General features: G+C 44.2%; 1 protein-coding gene across 4 annotated transcripts in view; it reads left to right on the forward strand.

Annotated features, from left to right (window-relative positions):
• ZC3H7B (zinc finger CCCH-type containing 7B) overlaps positions 1-24,569 on the forward strand; it is a 123,485-nt gene that overhangs the window by 51,980 nt on the left and 46,936 nt on the right. For all 4 annotated transcript variants that reach the window (XM_068252049.1, XM_068252046.1, XM_068252048.1 and 1 more), the window contains exons 10-16: positions 2,439-2,673; positions 4,960-5,009; positions 7,132-7,270; positions 11,786-11,941; positions 14,259-14,458; positions 17,668-17,759; positions 20,476-20,657. In XM_068252049.1, coding sequence (XP_068108150.1) covers positions 2,439-2,673; positions 4,960-5,009; positions 7,132-7,270; positions 11,786-11,941; positions 14,259-14,458; positions 17,668-17,759; positions 20,476-20,657 — 1,054 coding nt within the window. The remainder of the gene's footprint in view (positions 1-2,438; positions 2,674-4,959; positions 5,010-7,131; positions 7,271-11,785; positions 11,942-14,258; positions 14,459-17,667; positions 17,760-20,475; positions 20,658-24,569) is intronic.

The raw sequence follows: 24,569 nt of genomic DNA on the forward strand, positions 1-24,569 counted from the left end.
AGGATCATTGAATACACTAGCAGATCTGCTCAGTCGCAAACAGTTGTCGAACATGGAATGGGAATTAAACCAGGAGGTTTATCGATGGATAACAACAATCTGGGGCAGTCCAAGCATAGATTTGTTTGCCAACAGGGACAATACCAAATGTCATCAGTTCTATTCCCTGAATACCAGAGACAATCCAACAGCGATAGATGCCTTGGCACAGACATGGGATTTCGAACTGGCGTTTGCCTTTCCACCACTGAATCTTCTACCGTTAGTACTGAAAAAGGTAGCAATATCCAAAGTAACATTGATTTTGATTGCACCAAATTGGCCGAGAAGATCATGGTATCCCATGCTTCTCAAGTTGAAAATAGCGGAACCAGTACTACTTCCGGTTCTAGACAATTTAGTGTCAATTCGGGGGCGAGTTGTTCCACAACTAAACAAATGGAAATTAACAGCTTGGCTACTGAGGAATTAATTCTGAAGAGTTATGGACTATCAAATAAAGTAATAGACACTCTGATTAAAAGTCGTAAGAAGAATACAAGAGCAATATACATGAAATATTGGAAAACCTTTAATCTGTGGAAAGAACAGACAGGGTTTAAAGCAAATGAAATTGCTACCGTACTTGAATTTTTACAAAGTGGCGTAGATAAAAAATTGGCCTTAAGTACTATTAAGGTCCAGATATCAGCACTTTCAGTTTTTTTGGACAAGCAATTAGCGGTGCATCCGTTAATCGCTCGGTTCATCAGGTCAGTAGAAAGGAACAGACCTATTCGGGTTAAGCCATTTCCAAAATGGGACTTATCAGTGGTATTAAAGGCCTTGACCAAACCTTCGTTTCAGTTTTCACCTGATATGGATTTACGGTTATTAACGTTTAAAACTATTTTTTTGGTAGCAATTACATCTGCAAGGAGAGTAAGCGAGTTGGAAGCTTTATCTTGTAGAGAACCTTACTGTATTTTTTATGACGACAGAGTAGTATTAAGAACTAGCGCAGAGTTTATTCCGAAGGTAGGAGACATTTTTTATCGTTCTCAAGAGATTGTGTTACCAAGCTTCTACCCGATGCCGTCAAATGACAAGGAGGAAGAACGACATCATTTAGACGTAAGACAAATGCTGTTAAATTATCTACAAAGAATTCAAAGTATAAGGAAGACGGAAGCTCTATTTGTAAATTTTACTGGGAAATTGATAGGTCAGAGGGCTTCAAAGAGAACAATAGCGAATTGGATAAAGTTATGTATTTTGGAAGCGTACAAGGTTATGGAGGCCACGCCTCCTAAAGATCTTAAAGCGCATTCTACCAGGGGGACAGCGACAACTTGGGCCTTCAGAGCTGGTGCTTCCCCGGTGGAAATCTGTAAAGCAGCAACGTGGAAGAATTTGGGGACGTTCATGCGGCACTACAGATTGGATCATATATCGTCATTGGACCAGGACTTCGGTAGAAAGGTCCTGCAGGCGGTCAGCCCACCCTAAGGTTAGTTTCTTGGTCATCATCTCGATGTATACCTGTCCTGGAGGGTTAGTGGAAAAAACTAAACATTAGCTTACCTGGTAATTTTATTTTAGGTAACCCTCCAGGACAGGTGGGGTAACCCGCCCATATAACATATAATTATAACTGTGTATAATATGTTTACTCTAAACATTGGTATATATATATATATATATATATATTTACATGGTATAAATAGTTAGGTGTCAGGTAGTTTAGACCTGTTTGGTTATTTTCTTGCATAATACTGCCGATCACCTGACGGATTTTTTTTATTTATAGAGAGGCTTGTGGATGTTTCCTGTTTCCTGGGAGGGGCCAAGTCTCGATGTATACCTGTCCTGGAGGGTTACCTAAAATAAAATTACCAGGTAAGCTAATGTTTAGTTTTATCCCAATCCGTAGCTTATATCCCTATTTTACATGAGAAATCTATTCCTTTTCACAAACAGACCATCAGGGGGCGCTGTATCGCTGATATTGTGGTGAAGCCCCTCCCACAAGAAACTCTGAGGACCGTGGTACTCTTGGAAGTTTCCTGTCTGTGAACCTCATTGCATTGCATTATTTATAGCTGTTTCCAACTGCCTAAAAAGCATGCAGCAGCTACATCACCTGCCCACAGTAAAAATATCACCATGTAATAAATGTCAGAATGTAAATCAGGGATTTAAAAGATTTCACAATAGGTAAACACTGACTAAATAATTTATACATAATTGTAAAACTTAAGCACTTTTTTTATTACACTGTTTTCACTGGAGTCCCTCTTTAAGAGCGGCAGGGGAGAGTGATGCAACACAATAGAGTGAATGGGGCCTTATAGAAAATATTTGAAACTTTTTGTTTGAACCCTGTATTATGACTCCCCCTTCCATGGTTTGTCACTTGACATGTCTGTAATAATGTGTTGTGTTATGCTTGTTTCCAGGCCTCCAAACACATGCCACAGCTTATACCAGTATTTCCCAGCGGCAGCCAGCTGGTGGCGGGACTAGGAGCTGCGGTCCGCCCAGGCTCCTCCCCTCTGCCCCCCGCTTCATTCGGCACTCAGGCACGACCAGCACTGGCACCTCTGAGACCTCCTTTCGGCCTCCGATTGGATACACTGGACAGCTTTGATACCTCCCAGGAGTCACTGGACAGCCTGGACACCTTCACCATCGGTATGGGGCTGTTCATTATATGTTTCTTAACCTCACTATTTCATTACAAATTGACACCAAATATGGCTGGAGACTGAGGCCTCCTCATTTGTGATGCCTGTATGGCACATTTAAAGGGAACCTGAAGTGAGAGGTATATGGAGGTTGCCATATTTATTTCCTTTTAAACAATACCAGTTGCCTGGCAGCCCTGCTGAGCTATTTGGCTGCAGAAGTGTCTGAATCACACCAGAAACAAGCATGCAGCTAATCCTGTCAGATCTGACAATGTCAGGAACGCCTGATCTGCTGCATGCTTGTTCAGGGGCTATGGTTAGAAATATTACAGGCAGATGATCGGCACAGGCAACTGGTAACCTGTGCTGACCTATGCAGGCAACTGGTATTGTTGGAAAGGAAATAAATATGGCAGCCTCCACATACCTCTCACTTCAGTTGTTCTTTAAGAGTTAAGGCTGGTGCCCACACAAGGTGATTCAGCCATTCTGTGGGATTGCCTTTGATCCAAAAGCGCTAGGTTAATGACAGTTAAGGGAGCGGTTGCGATCCCCTCAAATCCCAATCACGGGTCCTACAGCTTTTTAGCAGCGATTTCATTTAGGATTGCTTTAAAATCGCTTTTCAATTGCCCCCGTCCTTGTCCACACCAAAAAAAAGGATAATTGATGTAGAAATCACTAGCATTACAATCTAACTCTTGCTGCAGAGATAGCTAAAAATGCTCAGTGATTTCTAACGGCTCCCAGCTTTAAAATGAAGGTATAAGACCTATAAAAGTTGCCATATTTATTTCCTTTGAATTGAATTCCTTTGAATACCAGCTGCCTGGCAGCCCTGTTGATCTTTCTGGTCAGTAAGGTCTAAATCGCACACCTGAAACAAGCATACAGCTAATCCAGTCACACTTAAGTCAGAGCACCTGATCTGCTGCATGCTTGTTCAGGGGTCTATGGCTAAAAGTATTAGAGGCAGAGGATCAGCCTCCATATCCCTCTCACTTCGGGATCCCTTTCAATTAAGCTTTGCTTGGGGACCCACTGATATCCAGTTACTCTTTGGTCACACTATGCACGAATGATGATAGTGTATGCGTGTATTACAGATGCTCTGTAGGTCCATGGCAGTGTCGGCTCCACCCCAACCCTCCCCCCCCCCCCCATACATCACCACGTTGCCTATTGCCTGGCTGTCCTACTGATCCTCTGCCTCCATTGCTTTCAGCCACAGACACAGATTGAGGATGAGGTTAATTGACTGAATTGTGAGCACACTGGTCACATGCTTGTTTCAGGAGTCTGATTCAGACCAGGGCTGTGGAGTCTGAGCAGTTCTGGGTACCTGGAGTTGGAGTCGGCGGTTTCAAGGAGTCGGAGTTGAATGATTTCTGTACCAACTCTACAGCCCTGGTAAGTATTAGACTAAGAAGTCAGAGTCTGAGTCGTAGCAATTTGGGGTACCTGGATTCAGAGTCAGCGGTTTGAAAAACTGAGTAGTTGGAGTGAGATGATTTTTGTACAGACTCCAGAGCCCTTTTGAAAACAGAAAGCTCAGCAGGACTGCCAGGCAATTTGCACAGTTTAAAACGGTATAAATATGACCGCTTCCATACCCTTCTTACTACAGGGTTACGTAAAACTCTTTTACAGTTGTAAAATTGATAGTTTCATTGCTTCAGCCCACAGGCTATATTACCCTTCCCGCCAAGAACCACTTTCACCTGTAAGTGCTCCTCCCATTCATTTGGTCATAACTTTATCACTAATTATCACACCTAAATGATCTATATCTTGGGTTTTTTCCCCACGCATTAGGAGTTTTTTTTTTGGGGGGGGGGATACTTGTTTTCAGTAATTACTTTATTTTTTATGCATTTTATAGAGTAATAGGAAAAACACAAACGCATGTTCCCCTTCACCAATCGCCAACATGTAAATCCCACCATGAATGAGTGGCAGGAGCATGCGCAGGCCACCCACAACTTATTGACAAGACACATCGGTTCATCCTGTTAGCCAGAACAGCGCTCAAACTGGATGCCTAAAACATCCAGTTTGAGTGAACAAGTTAAGATTGCATACATATCTATACATCAGTGGGCAGCATTAGAAGTCCTCCCAACTTGGTATTGATGTGTCAGGCATGCAAAGATGCATTTTTTTAAGTAAATATGTAATTTACATAGTATGGTAATTTTTGTACTTGACCTGATCAGTCTTTTGACTTTTATCATGCGTTCTTACAGTCCTGTGCCATGACATTGATGCATTTCATGTACTGTTTGTGTAGATTCCAGATCACTAGAGCCATTAACACTGAGAGCAAGCTCCAAGCCAAAGGTGAGATATTACATATTACCTGAGGATGTTTTAAATTAAAGGGATACTGTAGGGGGGGTTGGAGGAAAATGAGCTGAACTCACCCGTGGCTTCTAATGGTCCCCCGCAGACGTCCTGTGCTCGTGCAGCCACTCACCGATGCTCCGGCCCCGCCTCCGGTCAGGGACGGATCTAGGGGGGGGCAAGCGGGTCTCTTGCCCCAGGCGCAGTTTGTTGAATTCTTAAAAAGGCGGCAAAATTGGATGGGGAATGGCAGTTTAGGCGCCAAAACCTGACCTTGCCCCAGGCGCAACTTGGGGCAACTTGGTCTAGATCCGTCCCTGCCTCCGGTTCACTTCTGGAATTTCAGAGTTTAAAGTCTGAAAGCCACTGCGCCTGCGTTGCCGTGTCCTCGCTTCCGCTGATGTCACCAGGAGCGCACTGCGCAGGAACAGACCATACTGGGCCTGCGCAGTACGCTCCTGATGACATCAGCGGGATCGAGGACACGGCAACGCAGGCGCAGTGGCTTTCAGACTTTAAACTCTGAAATTCCAGAAGTGAACCGGAGGCGGGGCCGGAGCATCGATGAGTGGCTGCGCCAACACAGGATGTCTGCAGGGGAACATTAGAATCCCCTGGGTAAGTTCAACTCCTTTTCCCCCGACCCCCCCCCCCCCCCCCCCCCCACAGTATTCCTTTAAACTTTTCTGTAGAAAACATGCCGGCTTTTCCATGAGAAATGTGATTTTACCTTTACACCGCTGGTAATACTTTCTGATTGCTGCACTTAAAGCGGACCTGAATTAAGAACTTCCTTTCTGCTCTAAAAGTTAAGCAACAGCATAATAACTTTTTAAGGAAAACATTTCTTTGTTACAGCTGATAGAAATATTGCAATAAATCTGCAGTGTGTACTTCCTGATTTCATGGAAGCAGACAAAGAGTTAACATCCTGTGTTTACAAATTAGCTGCTCTGCCAAAACGGCTAGCGGACACAGCTGAGAGTTTAAATTACAACTTATTAGTCACAGATGAGGGAGAATTAGACTGGCTCTTCACTCCAAACACAAACTGGGTGGATTAACCTGTGTTTTCCTTGTATCCTTTGCATGAGTTCAGGTCCACTTTAAAGAGGAACTGTAGTGAAAACAATGTAATGAATAACATTACTTAATTTTATTTGTTTTTACAGTATCCATTTATAAATGATTTAGTCAGTGTTTGCCTATTGTAAAATCTTTCCTCTCCCTGATTTACATTCTGACATTTATCACATGGTGACATTGTTACTGCTGGCAGGTACAGCTCTACAGAATGTTTGTTTCTAAGAGTTCCGGAGCCAGTGGAAATAATACCTGGTCTCCCAGAATTCTCTGAGAGTAGAATTACGCATAGCTAAACAGCCTAGGCTAAGCATCACTGGGAGGGTGGGGTTACATACATATATACAGCAATTTACAGCTATAGGAAGTGTTTTGATGCTGAAGTCGGGAAAATTACTGTAAAAGTGGGTATCCAGAATAATTTACTGAATTCTACTAATTGTCAGTACAGGGCTACCTTAAAGTGTACCCAGGGCAATACGTGACATGAGATAGACGTGTGTATACAGTACAAAACATATTAGTAACCAGGCTGTTTTACTTGCTTTATTTTGCTGCCTAAAAGAGTTCATTTCTAGGCATGGAAGTGACAGCTTCTGTCTTGTTGGGAATACAGTAAACATCACTGATAAGCACACTACAGCCATAAAGGTTTTCCTGGCAGAATACAACTTCTGAGAACAGGGGGAGTTAAAAAGAAAGATGAACTATTGACCATTTTCTAACTCTGGGACACTTAATAGACTGCCACTGAGCAGAGGCAACAAAACATTCAATCTATTTTGTAAATGTTTGAATATAAAATAAAACCAAGAGATATCTAAAAAAAAAATAAAAAAAAAAAATTTAGGAGTAGGATTAATACAGTTGTTTATCAGTTTATTTTCACCTCTGGTTCACCTTAAAACTTCATACCGCTGCTTGTCACCGTGAGACAGTCCGATAACCCAGTTTGAAGAAACTCTTATTTGCGTTCACTGTCTTTTTGGATTTCCCAGCAGAAGTGTATACTTACCTCCCCTCTTTCTTCACGCAGAACGGAGGAATGGCAGTGAACCACAAGACCGATACTGTGACGTACCACGCCGCGCCCCACACCCCCGCCGTGGCTCATAGTCCGCTGATGCTAAGCTATGAATTTAAGCAGGGGTGCCAGCAGTGTTATGTAAAAACAGGTAAGACTCGCCGTTACATTTAGAAGCATTACATGCATGTAAATCCATAATAGTAATAATATAAACACAGTCCTGTGCATGAGCGTGTCTCAGGGTTCCCAACCGTCAGTATATTTACAGTCAGTAATCAGGTAAACCAATATAAACACAGTTCTGTGTATGAGCATGTCTCAGGGTTGCCAACTCAGTGCATTTACTGTCAGTAATCGGGTAAACCAATCTAGGCTGCCAGTTAAGTCTGTGATAACTTTGTGGTGTCAGTAAAGGGGCCCATACACCTAACGATTTTCCCGCCGATATACAGCAGATTGGATCACTGTGATCGAATCTGCTGTGAAATCGATGCGCAAACGCTGACAGAACAATTGATTTCCGTCTGAAATCAATCGTTCCCGTCGATCCGTCTGGAAGATTTCGCTCGATCGCCGGTGGGTCGGGAGTGCTTTGGTAGCGGCGTTCGAATGCCCGATGACGGATGCTAGCGGCAATACATTACCTGCTCCAGCCGGCGCGTGTCCCCTGGTCTCCGCTGTCCCTTCTCCGAGCTCGGCTCCTGCAGCTTCACTGAACTTCCTGTCCCGGCAGCTTCACTGAACTTCCTGTCCCGGCAGGAAGTTTAAACAGTAGAGCTCCCTCTACTGTTTAAACTTCTCCGGCAGAAAGTTCAGTGAAGCTGGAGGAGCCGAACACTGAGAAAGGACAGCGGAGACCAGGGGACGCGCGCCGGCCGGAGCAGGCAATGTGTGCGGGGGAAGGGGGTGGCGGCAGCTTCACAGATTGTAATCGGTTTCATGCTGAAATCGGTTCACAATCTGTTTGCAGTAAAGGCAGCCATACGATCCCTCTCTGATCAGATTCGATCAGAGAGGGATCTATCTGATGGCAAATCGATCAGTGTATGGCTACCTTAAAAAAAACCTATCTTCCCCTGTAGATCACAGCACTTACTGCTTATCAGTTCATCATTTGTCACTCTGGAATGTACACTGCTCTAGCTAAAGGTCGGCACGCATCGGTAGACTTGGCGGACGATCAACCTTCAGATTTTATAATTGCCCGATCGACAATTCGACCAATTTCGTGACAAAATTGGGCACATGTATCGATCAAATATGCTGGAAAGTTTTGGTCAGACATGCTGGATCAGGTGCACAATGGTAGCAGCATGCAATAATCGCAAATGCTGAGCAGGACGGAAGCCCCCAGTCACGACTTGCCAAATGTAGATGTCACCCCCTCCCCCTCACTCTTCTTCCTCATTCACGCCCCATGTGCTTGCCGCTGTATTGCACGGGGGGCGCATATGTCACCTATTTAATTTCAGTAATATTAGAGGTCAGTAAAAAAAAATGGTTCTGTCAGTAAATTTTTTGACCTTTTGTCAGGAACATTTTTTTCTGAGGTTGGCAGCACAGGTGTGTCTGATGGGAGGAAAGGGAATGTTGGTTTGTCTATATAAGATACATAAACTATTGCCTTTTCTTCGGGTGGTCGGGCTGGTGACACCGTGTTTCGCTACAGAGACTCTCCTGTGTTGCCGTGAGTGGCATGCATGATCAGCTTGTGATTGGAGGCACTGTGTGTGATGCAATTAGATTAGGGCGGGGCCACACTAAGGTTTGGGGGGTTCAGGAGATGGTACATTCCAGCGCTGTCTACTAGCACCAGTAGCCAAGTGGCACAGGAAGTGAGTCAGAAAGTGGGCGTACAAAGTGGGATGAAACTCAAATTTCATTGATGGTCTCTACAGCATTAAACTAATGGGAAATAAATATATATAAAGGGTTTTGAAGCTTCTGGAAGGGTTAACACTTAAACCTCTACTTCAAACAAAAGCTAATTTGCAGTTCTAAATTTATATTTGGGTTGCAAAGAGTTATGGCCTCAATTCACTAAACTTATCTCCTGTCTTTAATAACTCTTCTAGAGTTGTTACCATGGTGATAAGGCATGTAGTATTCAGGAAACATTTTACCTCAGTTAACTCTTCTGTCTTTAAATTAACTCTCCAATCCTTAAAATAACTCCAGAGTTAAAGACAGGCTGTTAATTAGCTGCATGTGAAATTAACTACAGAGGAGGTAAATTAACTACAGAGGAGGTAAATTAACTACAGAAGAGGTAACGTAAGGAATGAAGAGGTAAGATAACTCTCTCACGTGTGGAGGTAAGTTTTCTCTTGCCTTATTATCTCTAGCATGATCTTAGTGAATTGAGGCCATAGCCCATTCATTGATCTAAAACCTCTTGTGCCGTCATTCACAAAAACCGATACTTACACGTCCACGCATAACTTCCTGTTTGCGTAGTAATACTATGCATAGGAAAGTTGTGTGAGGACATCTTGTGGCCAAATAGTGAAAAAAAAAAAAATGTTTGTAGATGTAATTTTACTAAGACTTTTTTTTTTACATTTAAAATTAACCCCTTGCCTTCCACACTCCCCAAGTTATTAATAAAAAAATGCATAAATAGTTACCTTAGGGACTGAACTTTTTAATATGTCAAGAAGGTATATTACTGTTACTTATTAAATTATGGGCTGTAATTAGTGATGGACGCAAAACTGAAAAATTCAGCTTTTATTTCCAAATAAAATATTGGCGCCGTACATTGTACTAGGGAAAAATTTTAAACGTTGCAATAACTGGGACAAATGGGCAAATAAAATGTGTGGGTTTTAATTACGGTAGCATGTATTATTTTACACTAGCTGACCCAAGCCCGCTTTAAAACAGGCTCTAGGTCTGTCACCGGCGGCCCGCTGCGCGCGCACGCCCACCCGCCGCACGCCAGAACTTCTAAGAGTGTGTAAGAGGCTACAATGGACCAAAAAGCCCTCTTAAGAAAAGGCTATGCAAAGCAAAAGTATGCTTTCTTAAAACAAAGTATTTGTGATACTTACACACTGCTAGGAGTTCTGGTTCCCCATGACCGTGCTGAGTACTTTGTAACTCTTGGTGCTTCAAGTCCTACACCATAGAGCCACATTAATCCATGCCATGCACTGATGAGAATCAACCAATCCGATTGTATGCATGTTGGATTAGTGTGGCTGTGTAATATTAAAGGGAAGGTCCAAGCAAAATAAAAAAAATGAGTTTCCCTTACCTGGGGCTTCTACCAGCCCCATGCAGCCATCCTGTGCCCTCGTAGTCACTCACTGCTGCTCCAGTCCCCCGCTGGCATCTTGCCGACCTCGGAGGTCGACGGGACGCATTGCGTACATTTTTACGCATTCCCGCTAGTGCAGGAACAATAACTTATACATTTTTACGCATAGAGGTTTAATGCGTAAAAATTTACGCATTGGACCACTAACACGTAAAAATTTATGTGTTAATGTTCCTGCACTAGCGGGAATGCGTAAAAATGTACGCAATGCGTCCCGTCGACCTCCGAGGTCGGCAAGCTGCCAGCGGGGACTGGAGCAGCAGTGAGTGACTACGAGGGCACAGGATGGCTGCATGGGGCTGGTAGAAGCCCCAGGTAAGGGAAACTCATTTTTTTATTTTGCTTGGACCTTCCCTTTAGCAAGCTGACACATCATTGCATTTCAGCGGTTCTGGAGGTGTGGCTAGCTTACAGGGACAACAAAGGATGATTTGCATATTCAGCAGTCATGCATTGTGAGAGATCTGATATGCTCTCTCCAACCTGAATAATCGCAAATACTTTGTTATAAAGAGAACCCGAGGCGGAATATTTAAATCTTAATAGGACCCAGCGACATGTTCTGTGCACAATGACCTGCCTCTGTGTCCTTCTATTGCCGCTGCCAGTGCCCCCTGCGCTCTGAACCCCAGTGACCCAATGACCAACTGTACCAGGTTTGAGGCTTGTGCCATTAACAGTGCAAGAATGGCAGCAATGAAATATTCCCCTTGAATAGGTGAACTTTGATTCTTTTGTAGGCTCCACCCACTTTTCTGAATATTAACCCCAGTCACACAGTGACCAACTGTGCAAAGTTTGAGAACCCTGCCATTAACCGTGTAAGAATAGCTGCTGTTTACATTTTACTAGTGAAATTTGTATTAGTCTCCGCCCACTTTTTGGTTATAGACATAAATAGTATTCTATATGTTGTTCCAGGTAATGTACTATGTGTGGGCCAAACTTCATTCAAATCCGTTCAGCCATTGTTGCATGATCGAGTAACAAACTTTCGCATTTATCTTATTAGTAAGATCTAATATTGACTTTGCAGGTTTAGGACTGGAGATGGTTAGGGGCGGAGCCTACTAACGCAGTTGTGTTCGCTTTCAGCATCAGTAACATTGATGTGTAACTGAAAAGCGGACACAACTGTGTCAGTGGGCTCCGGCCCTTAACGAAATGCAAATGATGCCAGTTGGCACACACATTTTATGCAGCTCCAGAATTGGGCCACTCAGAAACGCACAGTTGGCGTTACGCTTGCATGCAGGCATTGACCATCGCTAGTTCTGAGGACTAGTTGACTGTTTGTGGTTTTTATACATTTTGTATTCTCACTGCTCCTTTCCTCCTCAGGGCCCAAGGCTCTGGACTTCACTCACAGGGAGAGGGAAGACCACAAGTGCAAGAAGGAGATTTTACTGGTACGGGCGAAGAACTCTGAAAACAAGGCGTGGCTTAAAGTTCGGCAAAGACCTCCGAAAGTGACCAGCCCTTACATGCTTTGCAAAGGTCAGAGAGCATTATTACTCGGTCTGTCTCGGTTGAACGTCTTAACCACATAACGACCAGCTCGGCTGGTCGTTTGTGGGTTTCCATTCGAGCGGCCGTTCCATGTCAGTTCACGGAGGGTGTCTCTGTGAACAGCCTGCAAGCCTCCGATCGCGGCTCGCAGGCTAAATGTAAACACGCGGGGAAGAAATCCCCTGTGCTTGCATCTATACGGCACTGCCTCTGAGTAGCCGGGGATCTCCGGCATCTGATAGGCTGAAGCCTATGTGCCGCCCAGGGGAAGGAGGGAAAGGGAGCGAGGCGGAAGATTGCCCCCCCCCGCTCGGCCACGCAGAATGGCGGCGATCAGTCCCCTCCCCCCAAGCAGGTCATCCCCCTAGTGGGGAAAAAAAAGGGGGGGGGGGAAAGTCTGATCGCCCTGCCTCACAGCTGATCTGTGCTGCGGGCCGGAGAGCCCACGCAGCATAGGTCACAGAAACCAGCCCCGGTCCTTAAGTGGTTAAGCTTGGTACGCACTTTCAATTATGATTGACCAATCACAGACCAGTTTTACCACTTCTATGTATTATGAGGATTTACCTACATAGTCTGATCATAGTATTCAATATCTGTTCACCTGGCTTTGGAAGTGTAAGTTATATATTTTATTGTTGTTTTAATAAGTGTATGTACTTGCCTGTATGTATAATTTTACTTTTTGCTCTAGTGAACACTCTCCCGTTTTATAGGAAGTGATCACTTTTTTTTTTTTTTTTTTTTTTTTTTACATTTTACTACGCTGGGACTGTTTCCTGTTTTAAGAATGGACGTGGCCGCTGTTCGCGGTCACTTCCATTCATTCCAGGCATTGCGGTTGTGTACACGTGCGGAACGGCGGCAGGAGCGAGTGACTTATTAAAACGTGCTGTTGCCGTTAACCGGCTCAAACAGGACGTTTTTAATACGCTACAATGTCATTAAATGGTTAAAGAATTGGAGGTGATTCTATTAGAGATTACAGTAAGCATGCATGTGATAAGGCGTAGCTCAGTGACCTAGGGCAGCACAATCGGACAGTGCACATCTAGACTCGATCCCTCGGGCGAACGTGCGGGACTTAGGCTGTACAGACACATCAATAGCCTCCAGGCTAGCAATGCATTCTATTGCTAGGTGGGGCAAAGGAGGGACAACAGAGTGATGCAGGAGGATTGACATAGAGTGGCGGGCTGAGTGTGGAAAACGGTGCTCTTGGCCAAGTCAATCCGCCAGGCAGATCGCTCACTGGTGCGCCAAGGTAGACTGTGGGCCACCATACATGTGCTAGATTCTTGGCGGAGGCCGTTGTTACCGGCCGCCTCGGCCAAGTGTAAGCTAGCGTGTGTATGAGACTTTTAGGTGGTAATTGTGGCTGAGTGACGAATATATTGTAAAGGCTCATACCCACCTTGCGATTTTGTCGGCGATTTTTTTGAGTGGGGCACAAACGGTTCTGCGATCTCACATCATGGGTCCGAGTACACGATTAGCCAGTTGGCGCTTAGCAGTGCCTGCCGATTATCGACCGCCATGGCAGATCTGATCTTCCCAGATGACTGTGCAAAGTGCCATGATTGTTTGAATTCTTGTTTGCGCCCTTGGTGTGCAACCAGCAGGAAGATGGATCGGGGAATTCTCGTTGTCGGGGGTGGGGGGAGCTACACGTCAATGTCATCCCTCCTCCTGCATCGTTAAAGTGAATGGGAACAGCATTTAAAAAAATGAGACACTTACCCAAGAAGAGGGAAGTCTCTGGGTCCTATAGAGCCTTCCGGCTCCTCTCCTGGTCCCCTCGTTCCGGTGCTGGCTCGCCCGGTAGCAGTATGTGACTAATTTAGTCAAATACTGCTTTACCCGGCCGAAGGAGGCTTCAGAAGTCTTCAGGGAGCCAGAGTGCTCCTGAAGAAGGGTGGCCCTGTACTGCGCCTGTGCAAGCACGCTCTCTTGCACGCTCACGCCTGTGCAGTATGGAGCCGCACATCTCTGGGAGGACACGGCTCCCGCAGACTTCCAAATACCCTTTCAGCGGGGGATTGAAACTGGGGAACCAGCACAGGATAGAGAGCACTGAGAGAGAAGACTGAAGGCTCTATACGACCCAGAGCCTCCTCTCCTTAGGTAAGTATTTCCTTCATTTGTTTTTTTTTTTTTTAAATGCGGTTTCCATTCACTTTAAGATGACTATTCAGTTTTAGAGTTCCAGAGAAAGGCATTGGGAATTTTTATGAATGGACTGTTTTTGTTTTGTTGTTTTCTTCTCTGTTAATGGATGGCTGACTGGACCATTGTTTTACTGCAGACATCCAAAGCCGTAATGACTGCAAGTACGGAGACAACTGCACGTTTGCCTATTACCAGGAGGAGGTGGATGTGTGGACGGCGGAGAGGAAGGGCACTTTTCACAGAGAACAGCTTTTCCAGACCGCCGGATTACTGAAGCCGGGGAACGTGGCTCGATTGCTTCATGAGCAGAAGGGCATCTTCACCTTCCTGTGCCAGGTAATGGGGTGGCAGTGAGGGCAGAGTCTGTGGCACTGGAAATATCACTGCGAGTGTAGAGCTTAGGTAGGGGCATTGAGCATTTCCTGGTCATTCGGCCCTTAAGAGCTTAAAGCAGGATTATACTCCCAAAAGTAAAATTTCTTTAACTACTCTTACTTAAAAGAACATTTGAAAGCATTCCCCTACGTTCCCTGTTTGTAAAATCATTTATTTTCACTGCAGAGAGCTGTAGAAGCTTGCTTATCTCTGGTCATCGGCAAAGGCAAGAATCGTCCTGTGCCTGTGTCTTCACTCTGCCCCCTTCCCTCTGCTGAACAGACACATAACCCAGGCAACAGCTGAGTCACTTCAGCAGAGGGAGGGGTGCAGAGTGAAGACACAGGCACAGGGAGATTCTTGCCTTTGCTGATGACAAGAGATAAGCAAGTTTCTACTTCTCTCTGCAGTGAAAAATAAACTCTTTTAAACACAGGGAATACTTGGGAATGCTTTCAAATGTTTTATGTAACATACCTGTACCGAAAAAAGTGCTCCAAATGGGTACTCACCTGAGAGAGAGAAGGCTCTGGGTAATACAGAAGCTCCCTTACCTCTGTTCCATTCCGGTGTCCCCTGAAAGACCGCCCTGACAGCTTAGTCCTGTGCAGACGGACTGACCCAATAGGGCTCATCTTTTTCTAACATCTAAGTCTAAGTGGGTCCGTGCTACTGCCGGGGTCTCAGTGCCGGATCGGCCTGTTGGAGGACGGGGTCCCACGTCAATGGAAGTGGAACCCAAAGTAATACAAACAGGGACGTAACTATAAATCATGGGGGCCCCCAGCAAACCTTTGGCAGAGTCCTTCAATGTTCACAGCCCTTCCCTTGCCAACCCTGATGACCTTCACAATCTGTTGAGCCACTCTCACTAGGGTCATACGAGTGTGGCCACCATTCGCTTCACCCCCATGTTTTTTTTGTTTTGTTTTTTTTTTTTATTGGATAATTAGTTGGTGAGTTAATAGAGGTTATTGGCGATCATTCAAAAAAGCATGTGCGGTACAAAAATCTGGTCGGGAACATAGCACATTTGGTATTTTTGACTTTTGTGTGCTAATTCATAAGCATTTTCCTAGCTGTGTTAGAAGTGCGGTGTTTTACCGAAGCCCAACTGTTGGTAACATTGTTACATCCTGTTCTCCGTGCAGAGACAGCATTACAATAAAATAGGCAGCCCCAACTTCCCTTGTTTTGCTTGTTTTGCTATACTGCCTCTGCTTGCCCTGAATCTGCTCTATATCGGTCTATTAGTCTTTCTTAACAATCTATGTGATTGCCACAACTTAGAAGAACTTCAAGAAACTTTACTCATGGCAGGCTTTCTGATGTGATTTTTCACCTTATGCATCAGAGCAATTTTCACCTCCCATTCATTCGCTAATAACTTTATCACTACTTATTACAATTAATTGATCTATATCTTGTTTTTTCCGCCACTAATTAGTCTTTCTTTGGGTGGTACATTTTGCTAAGAATACTTTTTTTATAAATTCATTTTAACAGGGTTAATAAGAAAAAAAATGGAAAAAAATTATTTCTCAGTTTTCGGCCATTATAGCTTTAAAATAATCCACGCTACCATAATTAAAACCTATGTATTTTATTTGCCCGTTTGTCTCGGTTATGACATCATTTAAATTGTGTCCCCATCACAATGTATGGTGCCAATATTTTATTTGGAAATAAAGGTGCATTTTTTCCGTTATGCGTCCATCACTATTTACAAGCTTCTAATTTAAAAAATGTTCGTAGTATACCCCCTTTAAATGCATATTAAAAAAGTTCAGACACTTAGGTAACTATTTTGTTTTCTTGTTTTAATTGTAATTTTTTTTTTTTCCATTAAAAATTTTATTTGGGTAATATTTTGGTGTGGGAAGTAGTTAATTTTTAATGTTATTATGTGTAAATTGTAATATAAAAAATATGTAGATGTAGTTTTACCTTCAGTTTTTGTTTTTGTTTTCTCCTTGTGCTTCTCGCTAAATGGAAGCACAAGGGGGACGCAGAAAATTTTACGTGCAGAAAGACTGAAGCCTCTTGTAAGAGCGCTTCGGTTTTTTTGCTGGGGACACAGATCGGTGATCGGGAACCATGTTCCTGTTCACTGATCCCAGGGCTACCGGCGCACCTGCGCACGATCGCGCGCAGGTGCGTCGAAACGCGGCAGATTGCGAGCAGGAACCCAAGAAGTTAAACACACAGCCTAAGGTATTCAGGAGAAGCCTTGTTTGTTCTACTCTCACTGCTGCTGCCTGGGGAGATCTCGGTTTGTGAGTCTCCATCAACTTTGCTATTATCGCTCTCTTCTCACCTCTTCAAAGCAGGCAGTAATCTTTGTGCCATTACCGCCTGCTCTAATCTTTATGAATTGACGTTTACTAACATGTGTTGAGGTCACCTAACTGCTCGGGAATATCAGCTTTTTATGCGGTGACTGCTTTTATGAATTGACATTTTCGGAAGTGCTTGGTAAAGTCTGCTGTTTTCTGCATTACCGAATGCGGTAAGGCTTTATGAATCAGAATTTATTTCGCCAAGTACAACGGTGGGTTGTACCCGGAATTGGTTTTGGCGCGTACAGGGTCGTTGGTGAAGAACACAAGAAAATAACACAGTTTAGCATGGCACATACATAGACATGGGACAAGCATACATAGAACAACATTACAGCTTGTGCATACAGTTAAGCAGAGTGCAGCATCGCATGCAGTTAAGCATGGTACATACATATAAACAATAAAAGCAAAAATAAAAAGCAAACAGAGCATTACAGCATACACGTACAGTTAACGTAATACAGAAACATAGCACAGCAAACACTAATAGCAGGAACAGAAAAGAGTGGGACAGGAGGAGCAGCCTGAGAGCTGATATGAGCGCTGCCATTTTCGGCACTGGACGCTACACAGCGACACGCTCCCAACAAGACAGGTGCTCCGATTGTCCGCGAAGTAGAGAGAAAGAAACTGAGAAAGCTGAGGGGCATCATGGTGGAGGCGGACAGCAGAGTTCACTCGGATCAAGTTGCCCCGAGGAGTAGTGCTCCTGATTTCAAGCTGCACGGCCGGTTGGTGAGGGTGCAGACACAGTGAGGGCCCTGAATGATAGTCATTGTAGGGAAGAAGTGTTTTTGCTTTACACGTTGTGCTTTTCTCCTCCTATAGGCCTGTTTGGACAGTAAGCCGCAGACCATCAGCAAGAAGGATCCTGGGAACCCCGAGTTTTGCACAAAGAAACACAAATTTGATGACCACAAGTACGCAAGAAGCCATTATTATTGTGTGTTTTAGTGCTTATAGTTGAAGCAGGTGGTTTCGGAGCATGGCGTTAAGTGCTGGGTGACGAAAACAGGCGCTCCCTAGCAGCAATGTAAAGCTGCACAGGGCGCATAATGATAATTTGGGGCTCTGGTGGTTGCCGTACCCCAAATTACGAGTTGGTACAATTTGGAGGGGGAATAGTATTTAGTGTTGCCGGAGAGTTTAGCGGCAGCAGAGTAAGCCGTCACTCGCACTCCCAGCGCCCATCTCACCGGCGATAGTAGCGGCTGCATTTGACCAGTGCTCTTCCAAGCTGCATACATTTGCATCAACTCCAAATTATTAGCATCTCTTTGAGCCCCCTAATGATCTGGTAATAATTCTGGCTTGCATGCAAATTGTCTGCAGCTCGAAGTTGGGCCAATTGAAATCGACAGGAAGGACATCTGATTGCCCAGTCTCCATGAAGTTGGCATACAAGCCGGGAATTTTAGCATCTCGTGAACTGTCTTTAGTGAATATATATAGTTTATAAACCGTAATGGTAATTTTAAAGCGCTCACACACATACATCAACGTTTTATCGAACTGTATAGTGCAAACTACATCCATAAGACCCAATATCCAATCTGTGTGTGGATGGAGGGCTTCCCAGCTGATTGTGAAAATCAAGAGTTAAAGGGACACTTAAGTCAAACAAAAGGGTTTCCAATAGCCCCCTGCAGCTGTCCGGTGCCCTCGCCGTCTCCCTCCGATCCTCCTGGCCCAGCCGGCAGCCACTATCTGTTTCGGTGACAGGAGCTGACAGGCTGGGGATGCTAATGATTCTTCGCGTTCCCAGACACATTAGCACCCTCTATGCTGCTATATGGTATATGATATATGCTATAGCAGCATAGAGGGTGCTATTGTGACCAGGAACGCGAAGAATCACTCGCGTCCCCAGCCTGTCAGCTCCTGTCACCGAAACAGGAAGTGGCTGCCGGCTGGGCCAGGAGGATCGGAGGGAGATGGCGAGGGCACCGGACAGCTGCAGCGGGCTATTGGAAGCCCCAGGTGAGTAAAACTCATTTTTTTTGTTTGACTTAAGTGTCCCTTTAATATAAAAGTAAAATAAGGGATAACCAGCGCTCAAATCGGGGCTTATTCACAGTGGGATGTTGCGGAGCTGCGTTATAAACTCTTAAAACGCAGCTTACTGCACTGTAATAAGTCTATGCAACGTTTACAGTGGGATGTTAGTGTCACATTGTAATATGTAGCGTTATGGTAACACACTGCGTTGCCTCTAAACGCACACGTTACCAGGGAAGCATACTTTTCATTGCCTGTATGCTTCTGTATTTACTGTATGCAACGGTAACGCAGTATTAGGCCCCGTTCACCTCAGGGCTGTTTCTGTGCACTTTTCACATCGCATTGCCCTGTGCGTTCTGCAAGGTATTGATTTTCCCATGTAATTAAAGAGACTCTGAAGTCTCTAAAAAAAATAATCAGTTTTTTATTACAAAATCTACTTTAATATATTAGTCCTATCTAAACCACCGCTGTACGCTATCTAAATCCCCCCTAACTCACCAGGGGGCAATCCGGGCAGCGCTTCTGTGTGAGGCAGAGCTATGAGCCGCAGCCCTGCCTCACACGCGTCTGTCAGCCCGGATCGCCGCTTCTCCCCGCCCCTCTCAGTCTTCCTTCACTGAGAGGGGCGGGGGAGAGGCGGAGATCCGCTGCTGACAGACGGGTGTGAGGCAGGGCTGGAGCTCATAGCTCTGCCTCACACGGAAGCGTACGGGGCAGCAAAATCCACGACCAAGAAAGTCGTGGATTTCGCAGGGGAGAGGGAGGGAGTTAGGGGGGATTTAGATAGTTTACAGCCGCGGGGATGCGGTGGTTTAGGTAGGGCTAATATGTTAGAGGATTTTGTTATAAAAAATGATTTTTAAGAGACTTCACTGTCTCTTTAAATGTGCCTGGTTCACATCTATGTGCTGTGCTGAGCAGCGTTACAAAAATGTAGTGTTGCATGCAATTCTGTGTGTTGCGTTGTAAAGCACACATCAATGCAAGTGAATGGGTGCGCTTTTTTTAGCACATAGAAGCGCATGCGTTTTTACCCCTATTTGGAAAAAAAAAACATTTGCATATGAAAACAAAGCTTTATTAACAACTGCTACAATAAGCAAAACATGCTTAAAAAAAAGTGCAAAATATCCCCAGGCATTGTGCCAGTGACATTCCGATTTCACCAGTACATGATGGTACTTCAAAGTCCACCTGAGGCAAACGTTTTGACAGTAGAGAACTATGGAGTGTGCCATTCCAGTCTCCGAAGAAAGTATTGCTTGTTGTTATTGCTGGCAAGACCACTAGTCCTCTCTGTATAAAATAGCTGTGCGCAAATGTAATATGGCACCCAGGAACCCTGGGAAGCTGCCCTGGCTTGCAACTAGGGAGAGTCAATGAGATGCAAATTATTTGGAATTGATGCAGTATTATGCAAATTCATGTAGATTGAAAATGGACCAATAGAATTTTACCTCAGCAGAATTTGGTTCATTTTTGCATACAAAATTTGCATAATGCTGCCCCTCTTGCCTTCTTTTCTGCATGTCGAGGTGCCGCTTCAGTGCATACGATACTGTGAACGAGTGTGCAAAAATTCCTAATGTCTTCCTCCCACGTTGATTGTAAGTTTGTCTCACTTTTGGACAGGTGCCTTGTGCATGTGCTGAACTCCACCACAGTCAAGTACTCCAAGATTCGGCCTCTTGCTCCCCGATTCCAAATGGACCTGTGCCGCCACCAGATGCGCTATGGCTGCCTGCAGGAGGACACGTGCAACTTCGCGCATAGCCACGTGGAGCTGTGTGTCTGGCTGCTGCAGAAACAGTCAGGTACGTCGCACAAGCTTCACTGTACTATTAAAGCAGATCCGAGATGAAAAACTAACTATAATGAGTAACTTGTCTATATGTCTTATCTAAAGTTTAGATGGTTTACACAGCAAATCTAGCTGCAAACAGTAAATGATATGATTATTTCTTCCTGTGATGCAATGAGAGCAGCCATGTTCTGCTTGTGATCATTACACAGGCAAGCTTGCTTGTATCTCCACCCCTTAGCCTGTGAAAATGTCACTCCACTCTCCTCCTCTCTCCTCCTCTCTCCTCCCCTCTGCCTCTGAAATCTCTGGCTAGTAACCTCCTCCTTCTCCTGCCCAGACTGAGCTCCCATAAGCCCTTGCTCCAAGGCACTGGAGAAGCTGTGGGCGAGGCTTGTTTAGTTTATAGGGAATTAGAGTATTAACCACTTCACCACTGAGGGGTTTTACCCCCTGAGCACCAGAGAAATTTTCACTTTTCAGCGCTCCTTCCATTCATTCATCTATAACTTTATTATTACTTATCGCAATGAAATGAACTATATCTTGTTTTTTTCGCCACCATTTAGGCTTTCTTTAGGTGGGACAAATATGCCAAGAATTATTTTATTCTAAATGTGTTTTAATGGGAAAATATGTGGGAAAAAATCCATTTTTTTTTTCAGTTTTCGGCCATTAAAGTTTTTAAATAATGCATGCTACTGTAGTTAAAATCCATGAAATTTATTTGCCCATTTGTCCCGGTTATTACACCGTTTAAATTATTTCCCTATCACAATGTTTGGCGCCAATATTTTATTTGGAAATAAAGGCGCATTTTTTTCAGCTTTGCGTCCATCCCTAATTACAAGCCCATAGTTTAGAAAGTAACAGTGTTATACCCTCTTGACATAAATATTTAAAAAGTTCAGTCCCTAAGGTAACTATTTGTTGTTGTTGTTTTTTTATTGCAATTTTTTTTCTTTTTATTACAAAAAATAAATAAATTGGGGAGTGTGGGAGGTAATAAGTTAATTTATAGAGTATATTTGTATTTTATATTTATATTTGTATATGAAAAATTTTTTGGATGTAGTTTTATTATTTAGCCACAAGATGGCCACAATAATTTTTTTTTGTTCATGCGACCTGTAAGCATCGGAAGTACGCTTACAAGGAAGCACAATGAAGCTGGGAACCTTTTTTTTTTTTTTTTTTTTTTTTTTTTTTTTCTCACAATGATCATTGCTGGGGGGCTGAGATCAACGATTGGCTTGAGGAATGCCCTATAAACTATATGAAAGGAACACAATTATGCAATGAGTAAAAGTTTATCTCGGATCCACTTTAATATTTCAGTATAACCCCCATTATCCGGCACCGACGGGGATTGGCTAACGCCAGATAAATATAGTTTCTGGTTGCTTGAGAGTCGGTGTTAAAAAAAAAAAAAAATAGGCCTAGTTAATATAAACAGTACTATAACCCACACTGTATACTTATTTATTATTTATTTATTGTATTTATAAAGCTTACTTACCATAAACTCTGGTATTCATGTTGGATTACATTAATTAAAAACAAATTAGGACAAAGGACAGCCTTAACTTAATGTAACAAAGGTTTATTACTGTACAAAGAGGTGTAAAAGTAGTTACATAGTTATTTGGGTTGAAAAAAGACATCCATCCATCGAGTTCAACCAGAGAACAAAGTACAACACCAGCCTGCTCCCTCACATATCCCTGCTGATCCAGAGGAAGGCACAACACCAGCCTGCTCCCTCACATATCCCTGCTGATCCAGAGGAAGGCACAACACCAGCCTGCACCCTCACCTATCCCTGCTGATCCAGAGGAAGGCACAACACCAGCCTGCATCCTCACATATCCCTGCTGATCCAGAGGAAGGCACAACACCAGCCTGCACCCTCACATATCCCTGCTGATCCAGAGGAAGGTACAACACCAGCCTGCTCCCTCACATATCCCTGCTGATCCAGAGGAAGGCGAAAAAACCCTTACAAGGCATGGTCCAATTAGCCCCAAAAGGCAAAAAATTCCTTCCCGACTCCAGATGGCAATCAGATAAAATCCCTGGATCAACATCATTAGGCATTACCTATTAATTATAGCTATGGATGATGTCTTTCAATCCAAGGAAAGCATCTAAGCCCCCTTTAAATGCAGGTATAGAGTTTGCTATAACTACTTCCTGTGGCAATGCATTCCACATCTTAATCACTCTTACTGTAAAGAACCCTTTCCTAAATAAATGGCTAAAACGTTTTTCCTCCATGCGCAGATCATGTCCTCTAGTCCTTTGAGAAGGCCTTGGGACAAAAAGTTCATCCGCCAAGCTATTGTATTGCCCTCTGATGTATTTATACATGTTAGTAGATTTATGCATTCTGCAAGGCCAGGACTTTTTTCCTGGTTGCTTGAAGCCAGTTCACACGGATTTCTGCCCAGCTTCCAGTGGCGTCTTTTTCACCGGCGTCCCGTCATGAACTGTGTTTTTCATCGCTGCAGGGGGACATGAATGCGCGGTGGTAATTGCACCTGTACGCTTCATATAGCGTCAAGGGTCGCCTGAAATGCTGGGAAGAATCGGGATCGGAATGCAGCGTTTGCGAAAACGCGGGTAAAAGCCTCATACGAACTCTCCCATTCACTTGAAAGGGAGCGTTTAGCGACGAGTCATGGATGCCAGCAGTAAACACCCACCAATCGTCCATGTGAGCCAGCTATGAGTTCTGGATAACAAGGTTTTACTGTATTTATTTATAAGGCGTCAACATACTGCGCAGCGCTGCAGAATAGATAAATGGGGGGGGGGACATATAAGGAGCACGCAACAGAAAAACCAAGATGATGCAAATGTCTAAAGGTGGCCACACATCGGGCGACTTGGCGGCCGATCGACCATCCAATTCAGTTATTATAATCGAATGAAAATTGATGCCACCAAGTGCCCGACCGACAATGCGACCAATTCCAGGATGAAATAAGCAGATCGCACATGCGGCAAGATGTTGGCCCAACTCGATCAGGCGCGCGGCGGTAACGCGTGCGATTTTGGAACAATGGATGAACACCGCGAAACAGCTGGCACTGTTCCCCCTAATTAAAAATGTGCCCCGTGCATGGTATACGTTGTCTGTCCGCAGCCTCTGCTTGTCCTCCGCGTCTCCGGGTGCATTCTGCTCTACATACACGCCCGCCCCACGTGGTTTCCTAGTAGGGGTACGAGTATGACGTCAGACGTGATACCTGCAGCCATGTGCGACGCGCCTGCATGAAAAATTGAGTGCGCCCGGCGGCAAGTGGAGGTCTCAGAATGATAATGTGTAACATGCATTGGGCACGGGGAGGGGGGGGACAATAAACATTAGGGGTAAAGCATCGGGGAGGTCGTATTTCAGCATGAGATCGATTTCAGCATGAAATTGAACGGAAATCGGCTTGCGGTGTATGGGCAGCCAACAGATCTTTCTCTTATCAGATGCGATTAGAGACGGATTTGTCTCTTGATCGGATCTGCCAATCGGCTACCTTAACAGTAGTCCATTGTCTTTGGTAATACTACTTCTACTATGTGCAACGGTAACGTATACACACAGTTCAGCTCTTCCCAACAGCTAGCCTGTGTTCTGTTGCTGATATAATTCAGCATTTAGTTTTAAAGAGGCCCTGTAGTGACATATAGTAGAATACAGTCAATTGTTCAGGATACCCACTTTTATGGTAATTTTCCTGGATTCAGCATCAAAAACCCTTCCAATATCTGTATATTGCTATGTAGCGCCGCTCTCTTAGTGATGTTTAGCTGTGCGGAATTCTCCCAGAGCATTCTGGGAGACGAGATCTTTTCTACTGGCTTTAGAACGCTCTGCAAACAAACCTTATTACTGTGCTGAACTTTTATAAATATATGTGCCAATGGT

The sequence above is a fragment of the Hyperolius riggenbachi genome, chromosome 9 (genome assembly GCF_040937935.1).
Source record: "Hyperolius riggenbachi isolate aHypRig1 chromosome 9, aHypRig1.pri, whole genome shotgun sequence".
Classification (NCBI taxonomy): Eukaryota; Metazoa; Chordata; class Amphibia; order Anura; family Hyperoliidae; genus Hyperolius; species Hyperolius riggenbachi.